This window comes from Natrix helvetica (assembly GCF_964273705.1).
Source record: "Natrix helvetica genome assembly, chromosome: 16".
NCBI lineage: Eukaryota > Metazoa > Chordata > Lepidosauria > Squamata > Natricidae > Natrix > Natrix helvetica.
Genome location: NC_138563.1, coordinates 5511841 through 5526426, shown reverse-complemented (window position 1 = coordinate 5526426; position 14586 = coordinate 5511841). Strand labels below are relative to the sequence as shown.

Genomic DNA, 14586 nt, shown 5'->3' with positions numbered 1-14586 from the left:
GCATTTCCCCAGCAAGTTTTCAGCCAGATTTTTCTTTTTCTTCCTTCCTTCCTTTTTTTCTTCTTTCCTTCCGTCCTTTTTTCTTTCTTCCTGTCTTCCTTCCTTTTTTCTTCCTTCCTTCCTTCCTACCTACCTTCCTTTTTTCTTTCTTCCTTTTTTCTTCCTCCTTCCTTCCTTCCTACCTACCTTCCTTTTTTCTTTCTTTCTTTCTTTCTTTCTTTCTTCCCTCCTTTCTTTCTCCCTCCTTCCTTCCTTCCTTTCTTTCTTTCTTTCTTTCTTTCTTTCTTTCTTTCTTTCTTTCTTTCTTATGAATGGGCTCAACCTGCTCTTTCTGGTTTTGCTGCTGTCTTATTTATTTATTTGCAAAGCTTCCTTGGCTTCTGCTGCTCCGCCTTGACATTGTTGAGATGATGTGATTCGGGTCTTATGCCCATTTTCATTTTGGTTCCTGGACAAAAATAGGCCTTTCCCGGAGGGGTTTTTTTTTGGGGGGGGGAAAGCATTTTCTAATGAGGTGTAATGGAAGGAAACGCCTTTGATAAGAGAGGTGTCCATTGGGGGATGGGAGGAGAGAATCCATCCCCTATTCTGATAAGTGGCTTCCCTTTGGGTTTTATCCATGAAAAGGCTTTGAAGGATCGGACAGGATAGAACAGGATGGGAAGGGAAAGGACAATGGGAGGAAGGAAGGACTAAGGGAAAAGAAGGAAAGGAAAATAGGAGAAAGGAAGGATTAAGGGAAAAAGAAAAGAATGGGAGGAAGGAAGGCAGTGGTGTATTAACTGTTACGCAGATTAAGCTCATGCTTAGGGCACCAGGCCCAAAGGGGGCACCACAAAGTTGAGAAAGTAAAAAAAACGAAGATTTGTACAGTATGTACAAAGGAAAGGGGGGGGGGACACCAAGATCTGTCAGTGCTTAGGGCACCGGTGAGCCTTAATCTTCCACCGAAGGAAGGACGAAGGGAAGGGAAAGGGAGGAAGGGAGGACGAAGGGAAAAGAAGGAAAGGAAAATAGGAGAAAGGAAGGATTAAGGGAAAAGAAAGGGAAGGGAAGAAGGCAGGACTAAGGGGAAAAAAGAATGGGAGGAAGGAAGGATTAAGGGAAAAGGAAAAGAAATGGGAGGAAGGAATGACTAAAGGAAAAGGAGGAAAGGAAAATGGGAGGGAGGAAAGGGAAGAAGGGGAAGAAGGGAGGACTAGGGGAAAGAATGGGAGGGAGGGAGGACTAAGGGAAAAGAAAGGAAATGGCAGGAAGGAAAGGAAAGAATTGGAAGGAGGACTAAGAATGGGCGGGAGGAAGGAAGGACTAAGGGGAAAGGAAAGGAGAATGGGAAGAAGGGAGGACTAGGAAAAAAGGAAAGTGGCAGGAGGGAAGGACTAAGGGAAAAGAAAGGAAAATGGAGGAAGGAAGAAGGGAGAGGAAAGGGAGGGAGGTCAGAAGGAAAGTAAAGGAGTGGGATAGAAGGATAGACTTGAGATGAAGGTGGGGGGATAGGACAGGACAGGATATATATGGAAGAGGATCAGGTAAAATAGAAGGAAAAGGAGATTAGGATATAGGATAACCTCCCAGGGCCTTATTTTTCTTCCTTCCTCTGAGAATTCTGGACAAACTGACCTCATTTTGAGGGATTCCCCTGGCTGGGATTTTTCTCCCTCCAGATGTTTGCTGCTGTTTGTACCACTCTCCCCCCCCTCTCCACACACACAGGGAAACAATCTCTGAATATGAGATGCTTTTTTCTGCATAAGCAGCCTTCCTCCCGAAGCATCTTCAGTAACTTTAGTATTTTTCCCTATTTTTTTAAAAAAAGCCTGCTGCTTTTTCTTCTGCATCCCTTCTGAAATACTGTCTTAAAAAAAAAAAAAACCAGACACTCCCTCCAGGAAGCAAAAACAGTCAAATACTTGTTATTTGACTGCTGTTTGTGTGTCTTCACCCTTTTTTTTTTTCCCCTGAAGGGCTAACATTTTAACTTGGGTTAGTGAACAGAATTACTCGTCGGCGGTTAGATCTGGAGTCAGGACAGCAGGGGGGAGAAATGTCGATATCAATAATAATAATAAAAAAAGCTACGCTCAAAAACCTGTCCATCTGTCCCAGGATGGGAGCCCTGTTCTGTGTCCCTCCGTCGTAAACTGAGACGGAGTCACACACCCTGGGCAGGGTGGGGTGAATTGGATCCGTTTCGGGGCGACCTGGGAAAGTAGCAGCAGCAGAGACCGATAGTCGATAACCGCAAGAAAATTCAAGCTGGCTGGACTGAGGCTTTATTTCAGACTTCAGATCACCCTGATGTGGAAACCATAAACCTTAAATCTTAGCCTATTTAACCGGCATCTCATTAAACTGTCCTGCGTTTTGAATGTTTGCTACAAAAGCTGACAGGCTTAAAATTGTTTGGGGGTAAAATGGGTGCATCGGAATTCCATGTGTTGTCAAAATGACAAAAAGCAGGCATAGCCCCCAAGTCAATATTTGAGAATTGCATACTGGCTGGGGAATTCTGGGAGTTTATCTTAAAGCATGCTGGCTGGGGAATTCTGGGAGTTAAAAGCCCATCTATCTTAAAGCATGCTGGCTAGGGAATTCTTGGAGTGGAAATCCATCCATCTTAAAGCGTGATGGCTGGGGAATTCTGGGAGTTAAAAAAGCCAATCATCTTAAAGGATACTGGCTGGGGGATTCTGGGAGTTGAAGTTCCCCCATCTTAAAGCATGCTGGCTAGGGAATTCTGGGAGCAGAAATCCAGACATCTTAAAAGTTGCCAATATGGAATACCCTTCCTCTATTCTACACCAAGTCAAGTCTTCCCTATGCCCTATTTCTTGGAAACCAAGGACCATCTGCTTTAGACAAGCTCAAATCTCCCATTTGTCTGGGGGAAAAATTCGTGTTGAGGGAGGGGAAAAAGAACCACAAGTTTCCCCCAATGAGGAAGTCAGTTTTAGTTCCAAACTAAAGCTGCATTAAAAAAAATCTTCAAAAATGTTTTATTTTCCCACAAGAAGGAAGTGCAATTGTTTAGGGAAGAAAATGCCTCTGGTTCTTCAGCATCTTTTCATGTTATACATGGAGAGATAATTTTTAATTGAATGTACACATTGCATTCTTTCCTCCACCCCCGAGGTTGGGTGCCATAAGCTTCCATGGCAAATCTAGACAGCATCCTAAAAATCAGAGACATCACCCTGCCAATCAAAAGTGTGTCTAGTTAAGAAGACGATGGTTTCCCCAGTTGCAATGGATGGCTGTGAAGGTTGGACCATAAGGAAGGCTGAGCGTTAAAGAATGGAGGCCTTTGAACTCTGGTGCTGGAGAAGAAGACTCCTGCATTGAGTCCCTTGGACTGCAAGGCCATCCAACCGGTCAGTCCTAGAGGAGATCCACCCTGGCTGCTCTTTAGAAGGCCAGATCCTGAAGAGGAAACTCAAAGACTTTGGCCACCTGATGAGAAGGAAGAAGGACTCCCTGGAGAAGAGCCTCATGCTGGGAAGGATGGAGAGCAAAAGAAGAAGAAGGTGACGGCAGAGAAGGAGGGGGCTGGATGGAGTCACCTAAGCAGTCGGCCTGAGCTTAGATGGACTCCAGAGGATAGTAGAGGACAGGAAGGCCTGGAGGAACGTGGTCCATGGGGTTGCGATGGGTCGGACACAACTAACAACAACAACAACAAGCTTCCATGACGGAAACTGGACAGTCCAGCCCATCTACTAACTTGATCAGGGAGACGTGTCTCTTTTAAAAGCATCACTGCCTCCACTTTTTGTTGCAAAGGATAATGGCTATTTTTCTGGAGTGACTCCAGGGGTGTCTGTGTTTTGTTTTCCACCTGTGCCGGCAAAAAAAAAAAGGAGCAATGCAGAAACTTTTGAAAGAAGAGATTGGACAAACATTTGTCTGAAACGGTATAGGGCCGTGATGGCGATCCTATAGCATGCAGGCCAGAGGGGGCACCTAGAGCCATCACTGGTATAGGATTTCCTGCCCTAAGCAGGGGGTTGGACTAGAAGGTCTCCGAGGACCCCTCCAACTCTAAATTGACAGAAACACCTCGTTTGAAGGAGATGGAAGAAAAGGACCTGTCTTTCCATCGCCAGCAGAGGGCAGTATTGGCCTATAAAACAACACACCTGCCTTCTCCTTAGAACAAACCAAAGCGAATCTGTTTGTAAAAAAGGCACTTTGTTCCTGCGGATTTCTCGCAATTGTGGTGGTTTTTTGGCGCTACAAATCGCCCCGGGTTCTTTCTTTCTCGGTGGGGAAACAACGAACCAGCTTTTCACAAGCCCATGGAGGTAAGATTTGCTCCCCATCGTTATAGCTACCTACACCTGGCATTTAATTCCGTTGTACAAGGTGCAGTGACAATAAAAAGCTAAACTAAACTAGAAACTCTTTGCAAAAAAAAAAACCCAGTTTGTTGCCGTTCTCATCCCCTTGATTTTATTCTCTGGTTTACCTCCGAGGAAACCACAGCAGATTTAAGCATGCAAGTGACTTTTGTGGGGTCACAACAGAGGGGTGGGTGATCTCTCAGTCGGTCCTAAATCAAGGGCTCCCTGAATCTTTCCTATCAAGTAGGACATATCCAGCAAGGTGTGTAGTAGGATAATTGGGTTTGAATTTTGGCTCTCTGCCCCCCCCCCAAAGTATTTAGAATAGAATAACAGAGTTGGAAGGGGCCTTGGAGGTCTTCTAGTCCAACCCCCTTGCTCAGGCAGGAAACCCTATCCCATGTCAGACAAATGGATATCCAACATCTTAAAAACGTCCAGTGTTGCAGCACTTACAACTTCTGGAGGCAAGTCCCTCCATTGATTAATTGTTCTCACTGTCAGTTCTAGGTTGCTTCTCTCCTTGATTAGTTTCCACCCATTGCTTCTTGTTCTACCCTTGGAGAATAGCTTGTCTCCCTCTTCTTTGGGGCAGCCCCTGAGATATTGGAAGACTGCTATCATGTCTCCCTTAGTCCTTCCTTTCATCAAACTAGACATCCCCAGTTCCTGCAATCGTTCTTCATATTTTTGAGCCTCCAGTCCCCTAATCCTCTTTGTTGCTCTTCTCTGCACTCTTTCCAGAGTCTCCACATCTTTTTTACATCATGGCGATCAAAACTGGATGCAGGATTCCAAGTGTGGGCCTTATAAAGCGGCATTAACATTTCAGGTGATTTTAAAATTATTATTTGACTGGGATTGTTTTGCAAACTGAAGCTTTTGTATGCACCTTTCTTTTTTATTATAATGGACTGACAGGTAATTTTTCATTCTTGCGGAAGCACCAGAAAAGTCCAAAGACCACTGATAGCATTTGAATGAATTGTTCATTCAACAGAGCCCTCCTCAGAGCCTTCCCCAGACTCCAGGACTGGCCCAGGTTCCTCCCCAACCCTCCTCACTGTCCGAATCTGCTCCACTGGCCGCTGGTGGCCCACAACAAGAAGCAAACTCCCCCGGGGGGAAACTGGACTCGCTTAACAACTGTGATTCACTGTAACAGCTGTAGTGATTCACTTAACAGCCGTGGCAAAAAAGAGGTAAAACCGGGCACGACTTGCTTAGCAGCTGCTTTGCTTAGCAATGAAAATTCTGATCCCAATTCTGGTTGTAAATGGAGAATTAGCTTGGGGTCCAATCACGAGGAGTTCCTAAATGGAAGGATATTTTATTTTATTTTTTAAAAAACCCTGCAAATTCCTTTTTTTTAAAGCCTGTAGATGGTGCTGTTTTGGAACAAGAAAATGAAGCTTTAAAAAAACAAACCTGTGGCTTTATTTGACCTTTGGAAATAAACATGAATATTGCAAAACTCAAAAGTGAAACTGAGCACATGATAGGAAAATACTCTTTTGTAAAAGTCAGAAGGTTGGGGGATCTTAAAGGAATTTCCCCAACCAGCTTCCCAGGAAAAGAGAGAAAGAGAAAGAAAAATAAGAGAGAGAGACAGAGAGAGAGAGAGAGACAGACAGAGACATTAGAGAGAGAGAGAGACAGACAGACAGACAGACAGACAGACAGAGAGAGAGGGGACACACACACAGAGAGAGCGCGCGACAGAGAGAGAGACACACACACATACAAAGACACAGAGAGAGAGAGAGACAGAGAAAGAAAGGATGGAGAGACAGAGAGAGATTTTAAAAATAGGCATTTATTTGCCTTACAGCTGATTAAAACAAAATGGGGACTGCTAGAATTTTGGCTCAGAAATTAAAAGATTGAGCGCTGACAGATTTGAAGGGCAGTCTCCAGCTTCCAAAGTCCTCAGGGGAAACCTGGGAGTTGTAGTTCACAGTATGCTGGTCTATGGCTGTAATCAAGATTTGATTGATTTTAGTTCACAGACCTCAAGGACAAACTTTGGTTCCTCGGAATTCTCAGAAGTGGTTGTTCCTTGGCTGGGGAACTCTGGGAATTGTAGTCCCCATGCCTGGGGGACAGTCTTTGGTTCCCAGAATTCACAACAGCGCCTCTCTTGACTGGGGAGCTCTGGGAGTTATAGTACCAAACCCAAAGGACAGTCTTTGACTCCCGGAATTCTCAGTGGTTGCTGTGCTACCTGGGTTACTCTGGGAGTTGTAGTATTGAGATCCAGAGGACAATCTTCAGCTCCCAGAATTCTCGGTGGTTGCTGTGGTGCCTGGGGTACCCTGGGAGTTGTAGTATCGAAATTCAGAGGATCATCTTCAGCTCCCAAAGTTCTCAACTCTCTGTGGAGGGGTAGAAGGGAAGTCTTTCCCCACCAAACACAACTTCTTCCCACTTCTCAATTCCCCGTTCCCCGCGAAACACCTTCCGCCGTCTCAGCCGGAGTCACCCAAGGAAGATCCGCGTTTCCCGTCTGCTAAATCTGGATCAACTCATTTCCGGGAACGGTGTAGAACATTTTCTTCCCTATAAAGACACATTAACATTGGATGCATAAGATGTTTATACATGAAATGTTTGTGCTGCACTTACGGAATGCTGCGTCCGGTTTTAGTCACCACAATGCAAAAAAAAGATGAGACTCTAGAAAAGATGCAGAGAAGAGCAACAAAGATGATTAGGGGTCTAGAGCAGTGTTTCTCAACCTTGGCAACTTGAAGATGTCCAGACTTCAATTCCCAGAATTCCCCAGCCAAAGACGAAGAATGTGCGCGCCGGAAATCAGAGGAGCAGCTGTCGACGGTGTGCATGCCCCACAGAGAGGGCTCTCCGTGCCACCTCTGGCACGTATGCCATAGGTTTGCCATCACGGGTTTGGCGTAACGAAGAGAAGGATTAGGGGGTGATATGAGAGCAGTCTTCTAATATCACAGGGAAGATGGTGTCAAACTATTCTCCAAAGCACCTGAGAGCAGGACAAGTAGTACGTCTAGGTGATAATTTAAGAGCTGAACAGCTGATGGAATGAAGGGAATGAGTCAGCAGCGTATTTGGCTGCTGTCCCTTTAAGAGACTGTGTAATAAGAAGAGGCCCTGCTAGAGTGTGTGTTGGTTCGTCTTAAATTATCAAAAAGAGATGCAATCTAGAACTAAGGAGAAATTTCCTGACGGTGAGATCAATGAATCAATGGAACGGCTACTTACCGGAGTGCTGTTTGTAGCACACGCACGAAAGGACCGCCAACATGAAGAAGAAGGAGGCCACTGGGATGACGATCAAGAGAAGCTCTCTGAAACTGTATGCTGTCTTCTTCTCACCACCTGGAGAACATAGAATTACAGAGTTGGAAGGGGCCTTGGAGGTCTTCTAGTCCAGCCCACTGCTCGAGCAGGAGATCCTATGCCATTCCAGGCAAACGGATGTCCAGTCTCTTTTTAAAGTGCTCCAGCGATGTGCTTATTGCTGATGGGGGCGAATGGAAGTTAAAAACTTTGGAACAGCTGTTGGAAGAAGGAATTACTTTAAATTGGTTACATTACATACAGCTTCAGAAGAGATGGGAGGAAGATCGCAGGGTCGGCTTTATGGATAAAGAAGTGGAACTGATTAAGCAGATAAAAGAGACTGGTCCAAAACAAGTTAAAAGAATATATAATGTACTGTTAGAAAGAGACTCAGAAAGTGAATTGGTTAAGGATTGTATGATTAAATGGGCTCAGAATTTTGGGGAAGTGGTTATGTTGGAAACGTGGGAAAAAATATGGGTTCAGAATGTTAAATTTACACAGTCACAGAATTTAAGGGAGAATTTTTATAAAATGTTTTACAGATGGTATTTAGATCCTAAAAAATTATCATGCATGTACCCAAATGTTCAACCAAAATGTTGGAGATGCGGGTGTCTAGATGCTACCTTTTTTCATGTATGGTGGACTTGCAACAAGGTTAAAGCTTTTTGGATAAAAATATGGTGGGTTATGCAGAATGTATTTAAGAAAAGAATACAATTCACTCCACAAATGTTTTTATTGGGTATAGTTAAGGATTTTACCAAAGGGGAAACAAAATTGGCCTTGTATATGGTTACAGCAGCTAGGTTGTTGATTGCGCAACATTGGAAAAAAGATTTTTTGCCAACAATTGATCAATGGATTCAGAAGGTGGCGGGGTTCGCTGAAATGGCAAAAATTTCAGCTTTCTTAAAAGCTCAGAAACAGGAGGATTACACACAGGAATGGGCAAAATGGATTGATTATATACAGAATAAATACCAGACTAGGAGTTATTATCTAGCCTTTAGGTAAGAATGTTTAGACCGATAGATGATCAGAGTAAATAGTATATGGGATGTTTGGAATTATTAGAGTGGTATACAGCGGAAGTCAGGGGGGTGGGTTTGTGCGGGAGGTGGGGGAGGGTTAGGGTGGAGGGTGGGGCAATATATATGTATGAATAAATTAGAAGATGGGACTAATGAAACATTGTTAGGCTAGGAGAAATTTATATTAAGAGTTATAGATGTTAAATTAGCTTAGAAAATGATCAATGTGTTATTATTAATTTAAGACTAATCTCTATAGTTTTTGTTGGGAGGAGAGGGGTTATGAGTAATCTATTTTAAGATGGGGGGTGGGGAGGGGGTAAAGTGTTTGGTATAATATTTGAATGTGAATTTTTGCGGGGGGGTATAGCATTTGTATGAGATTTATATTGTATGGAGGGGGGGGGTGAAAAGGGGGAAAATTTGTTTGTACAAAACTCTTTTAATAAAAAAAAAAAAAAAAAAAAGTGCTCCAGCGATGGAGCACCACAACTTCTGATGGCAAGTCGTTCCACTGGTTAGTTGTCCCCAGTGTCAGGAAGTTTCTTCTTAGTTATAGGTTTCTTCTCTCCTTGATTAGTTTCCACCCATTGATTCTTGTTCTAAACTCAGGTGCTTTGGAGAATAGCTTGACTCCCTCTTCTTTGGGGCAGCCCCTGAGATAACGGAAGACTGCTATCGTGTCTCCCCTAGTCCTTCTTTTCATTAAACTAGACATGCCCAGTTCCTGCAACCGTTCTTCATATGTTTTAGCCTCCAGTCCCCTGATCCTCTTCGTTGCTCTTCTCTGCACTCTTTCCAGAGTCTCAGTATCCTTTTCATATTGTGGCAACCAAAACTGGATGCAATATTCCATGTGTGGCCTTACCAAGGCTATACTTAGTAGAATAAAAATAAGACATATTCCTACTAAGCAGAAGCCACAATTCACTGAACGACGGTGTCACGAGCATGACAACTGCGTTGATCCACTTAGTGGCCGGGGGAAAAAGAAAGGTCGTACAACGGGGCGAAACTCGCTGAATGGTCTCCCTTAGCCAAAGAAAGTTGGGCAGGGGGGCGCAATCGCAGCCGTAAGTCGAGGACTACCTCATCCTCCCAATATCTTGCAATTGGGGAAAGGGACACCCCCCCCCCCAATTGGCCGCTTACCTGAAAGTCGTTGGCAGGAGCCGCGGAGCTCGACGGTCGCTGATTTGAGGACCATGGGGTTAGAGGCCGTACAGGTGTAGCTCGCCTGGGGAGCTTCCTTGGGATCCAGTTTGATCCGTAGCAGCTGGCCCTCCTCCATTATCCAATGTTTACCCCCCAGCCCTGTCCATTCGTAAGTGACGTTAGTCCTGCTTGCTGAATGGCAGCTCAAGAAAAGCAGACACGATTCGGAGCCATTTACGTCCTTTTCTTCCGGGAACACCCGGATCACCGGGGTGGAAATTGTATCTGGAAGAAGAGAGAGGCCAAGAATCAGGGGAGGGGGCAACGTGGGGAAGGGGTTAAAGCAAGGGAAGGTTTCCGTCCAGCCTCCCAATTTGATACCTCTGATAATTAAGGTCAGTGGCCAGATGTCCTAGCTAGCAATTGTGCTGAACAAGGGACATAGCTAAGGTGCTCATCTCCATTTCAAAGCTGAAGAGCCAGCGCTGTCCGAAGACGTCTCCGTGGTCATGTGACCGGCATGACTCAATGCCGAAGTCGCACAGAACACTGTTCCCTTCCCACCAAAGGTGGCTCCTATTTTTCTACTTGTATTTTTTACGTGCTTTCGAACGGCTAGGTTGGCAGAAGCTGGGACAAGTCACAGGAGCTCACTCCGTTACGCGGCGCTAGGGATTCGAACCGCTGAATTGCCGACCTTTCTGATCGACAAGCTCAGCGTCTTAGCCACTGAGCCTCCTTCCTAAAAGCAATGTAAAATAATATAAAAAGACCATTTAAAGTCAGAGTTAATGTAAAAGAGAATAGGTCAAGTAAAATAAAGTAAAAAGGTCAAGTAATGTAAACAAAAACCAAAGTTAAAAGCCGAATAAACACAGTGAAGCAAATCAAATCAAAATAAGAAACGGGGAAGTAAAGCGCAAAGGGCAGGAATTCCTGACTGTTGCAACACGGAGAAAAACAACACTTGAAGAATTACACATAATTTACTCTGGGCTAATGTCTTCCTAGGTGGCTCAGTGGCTAAGACATCGAGCTTGTTGATCAGAAAGGTCGGCCATTTGTATCCCTAGCGCCACATAACGGAGTGAGCTCCCGTGACTTGTCGCAGCTTCTGCCAACCTAGCAGTTCGAAAGCACGTTAAAAAATGCGAGTAGAAAAATAGGAACCACCTTTGGTGGGAAGGGAAAAGCGTTCCGTGCGCCTTCGGCATTGAGTCATGCCGGCCACATGACCATGGAGACATCTTTGGACAGCGCTGGCTCTTCGGCCTTGAAACGGAGATGAGCACCGCCCCCTAGAGTCGGGAACGACTAGCACAGATGTGTGAGGGGAACCTTTACCTTTACCTAAGGTCTTCTTGATGACGGGTTATCAGCTAGTAAAAAATCAAAAAAAATAAACACGGGTTCTGACATGCCTCCCCCCTCTTTTGATAGCGCAACATACCGTAAACCTTCAGCCTGAAAGCTTGTTGTTTCATCTGTCCTGTGGTGTCCACCAGGAGAACGGAGAAAGTCCCAGCATCTTCTAAATCCGCTGGATTGATCTCTAAGGTGAAGTTGTCGTGGAGTCGAGTCCTTCCGTAGAAACGGGACCGGTACTGGATTTCTGGGCTTCCCTTAAACGAGGTGGCCACCAACTCTTCCAAAGGCGTCTGGGAACGCCAGATGAACTCCCGGATGTGAAAATTGGGAGGAGGGGCTGCTTTGAATAAAACCGAGCTCCCCGCTACTCCTAACACCGCCGTTGGTGTGTAGGCCCTCGACAGGCGTACAGCTACAAGAAAAAAAAAATATATCTAAACATCAAGGTGTATACAATTCTATTCTACATTGTGAGGATCTCATTTTGAGTCAAATCCACAAACCTAGCTCAAATATGTCTAGTGAAGAAAGATAGAATTATAGGTCAGGAAGGGACCTCAGAGGTCTTCTAGTCCAACCCAAACAAAACATATGAAGAATGGTTGCAGGAACCGGGCATGGCTAGTCTAGTGAAGAGAAAGACCAGGGGAGATAGGATAGCAGTCTCCCAATATTTGAGGGGCTGCCACAGAGAGAAGGGGGTCAAGCTATTTTCCAAGGCACCTGAAGGCCAGACAAGGAATAATGGATGGAAACTGAACAAGGAGAGATTCAACCTGGAAATAAGGAGGAATTTTCTGACCGTGAGAACAATCAACCGATGGAACAGAAGTTGCCTTCAGAAGTTGTGGGAGCTTCATCCCTGGAAGCTTTCAAGAAGAGACTGGACTGTCCTTGGTCAGAAATGTTAGAGAGTCTCCTGCTTGGGCAGGGGGTTGGACTAGATGACCTACAAGGTCCCTTCCAACTCTGTTAATCTGTTAGAATTTTGGGGGAGATCTCTTAATCCCTTGCCCCAGGCAGGAGACATTAGACCAAGCACCTGAGGGCAGGGCAAGAACTAACAGGTGGAAGATCATGACAGAGAAAGTCAACCTAGAACTAAGGAGAGATTTCCCAACAGTGAGAACAATTAGCCAGTGGAACGCCTTGCCTCCAGAAGTTGTGGGTGGTCCATCACTGGAGGCTTTTAAGAAGAGGCTGCACAACCATTTGACTGGGATGATATAAGGTCTCCTGCTCAAGCAGGGGGTTGGACTAGAAGACCTCCAAGTTCCCTTCCAACTCTGTCATTCTATATTCTAAATCCTACTCACAATTCTGTGGGGCGGCCCCTCTCTGTTTTTATTTTGTTGTGAATTTAAGAGATTCCTCTTACCTGAAGCAATCATCCATGCGAGGGCCACCCAGCCCATATTAGCTCCGTCCTGGAAGGCAGCAGGAGCAGAAATGACATCGGCAAAGAGAAAGTAAAATCTCACATGATGGAGAGCCTTCCACAGGAAATCCCCTTTTACACTTAAGGAAGAATTTAGGGATTCCCACAATATGTTTGGCGCCCGCTTGCAGAAAGTGGAACTGGAAAAAATAAAAAAGTCCCAGGAACTTGGAGGCTGAACTTCTAAGAATACTTCGCAAATTCTGATAATTGTTTTGAGTATTTTTTTTTCTGGCTCCGGAAAAGGGAATTGTGTGATATCAAAAAAATAAATAAAAATCACCCTTTTTTTCTGGACTGAAAAGATTTAGCCTTGTGACCGGAAAACAAATTCTGCCTGGTAGGATGGTGAAATCGAACAGAGATAAAAACCCCAGGAAAAAAAGGAAAAAGAAAAAAAAAATCAGACTGAATAACAGTAAACAAAAGAGGGAAGAATGTTATTAAAATCTGGTTTAAAAAATAAATACAGACAGCCCTCGACTTACGACTACAACCGGGCCCAAAATTTCTGTTGCTAAGCAAGACGGCGGTGAAGCGAGCTTTGCTCCCTTTTACGACCTTGCTCTCGCCGCAGGTGTTAAGTAAATCAGTGCTGTTGTTAAGTCTCGCTTAGCAACAGAACTGTTGGGCTCAACTGTGGTCGTATGTTGAGGACCCCCTGCGTGTGCAATTTTGACTGAGGACAGTCCTTACATCTTTTCGAGTCTGCCTGGATAGGTTCAGAGCGATGGTTATCGGAGTACCCGGATCCCCCACAATTTGGAATTTTATTTTTTATTTATTTAATTTTTTAAAATACATTTTATTTATTTGAAAAACAGTGCATTGTCAGGGTATACCATTTCCAAATATAAAAAAGACCAAAAAAAAGAAGAGTAATGTTAAACATTGACATACAAGCTAATAACAATAATAATGACATAGTAACAATAGTAATAATAGAACCAAAAACTTTTAGCTACATTTCTTCTTACATTAAAGTACTCTAATTATTTACTTTCTTATTTTCGGTACTAACATTTATAAGCTTACTTTTCTCTAATTCCTACCTCTTGCTTTTCATTCATTCATAGCACTTGTTCCAAATCATATAATATTCTGTATCTTCTTGATCTTTAATTTGGGTGACAAATGCAGTTATATTTCCTTTTTTCTGCTCTGAATACAATTTTGATTTTTCATCTGGAAATTGTTTAGGTTTAAAATGATTAATCAAACCTATGAAAAGAAATGATTTTGAGATGTTTTGCTTACATTCGTATATGTTTCAACATACTTCATTAAGTTTGTTTTATTTCGAAGCTCTTTTGTCTTATTTTCGAAGCTGTTCTTCCTCCCTCTTTGATATCCACAGTCAAAAGTGTTCCATCCTATGACATGGTTTGTTTGTTTCTGATACCTGCCTTTGGAGAATTTGCTTCCATCTGAATGGAATCTGAATTTTGGAGAGTTGACTCAAAGTGTTTTTTTCTTTTTTGGATTGCGTGTTTTATTTTTTGAAGCCGTTCTTCCTCTTTTAGGCCTGAGTGTATTTTTACATGCTTATGAGTCAAGGTGCCCTTATCCTATGATATTTTGTTTGTCTGTCTGTCTGTTTGTTTGCTTGCAACACAAGTTGTTGTCCTTTTTGGAATTATTAGAGATGAGTTAGAGATCTGGGATGGCAGTCATTGCATCCTTCGTGCCTGCCATCCCTCATAATAAGCCTGCAAATATTATGGTCCTCCATACTACCCCTGGTAAATATGCACCCCTCATTCATCATGATAGAAAGAATTCTATCGTTTGGGGCGGGGGGGGGGAAGAAAGAAAATGATGTGCTGCTGTAAAGGTGCTTTCCTTTTGAGCATTTGGTTGTTGGGCTTTTGTGGCACATGTGCCTCTGTGAAAGTTGTGTGTCCTTCCTACAGTTGGGATTTGGATCCTT

The 14586-nt window shown here is 43.9% G+C and overlaps 1 protein-coding gene across 1 annotated transcript; it reads right to left on the bottom strand.

Moving 5' to 3' along the window:
- Positions 1 to 5753: 5753 nt before the first annotated feature.
- SLAMF8 (SLAM family member 8) lies at positions 5754 to 13213 on the bottom strand. The gene is made up of 5 exons (XM_081968264.1): positions 12597 to 13213; positions 11301 to 11630; positions 9848 to 10135; positions 7578 to 7694; positions 5754 to 6899 (listed from the first exon to the last, which is right to left on the bottom strand). Exons 1-5 carry the CDS (start codon positions 12631 to 12633, stop codon positions 6850 to 6852), a joined length of 822 nt encoding a protein of 273 aa, XP_081824390.1. The 5' UTR covers positions 12634 to 13213; the 3' UTR covers positions 5754 to 6849.
- Positions 13214 to 14586: the final 1373 nt, after the last annotated feature.

Excerpts from the sequence above, each read along its gene's own strand:
- SLAMF8 (XM_081968264.1), bottom strand. The coding sequence starts at position 12,633 with ATGGGCTGGGTGGCCCTCGCATGGATGATTGCTTCAG. Across the intron at positions 11,631-12,596 it reads CGCATGGATGATTGCTTCAG|CTGTACGCCTGTCGAGGGCC; the intron begins GTAAGAGGAATC and ends TTTTTCTTGTAG. Across the intron at positions 6,900-7,577 it reads GTGCTACAAACAGCACTCCG|GGAAGAAAATGTTCTACACC; the intron begins GTAAGTAGCCGT and ends GTGTCTTTATAG.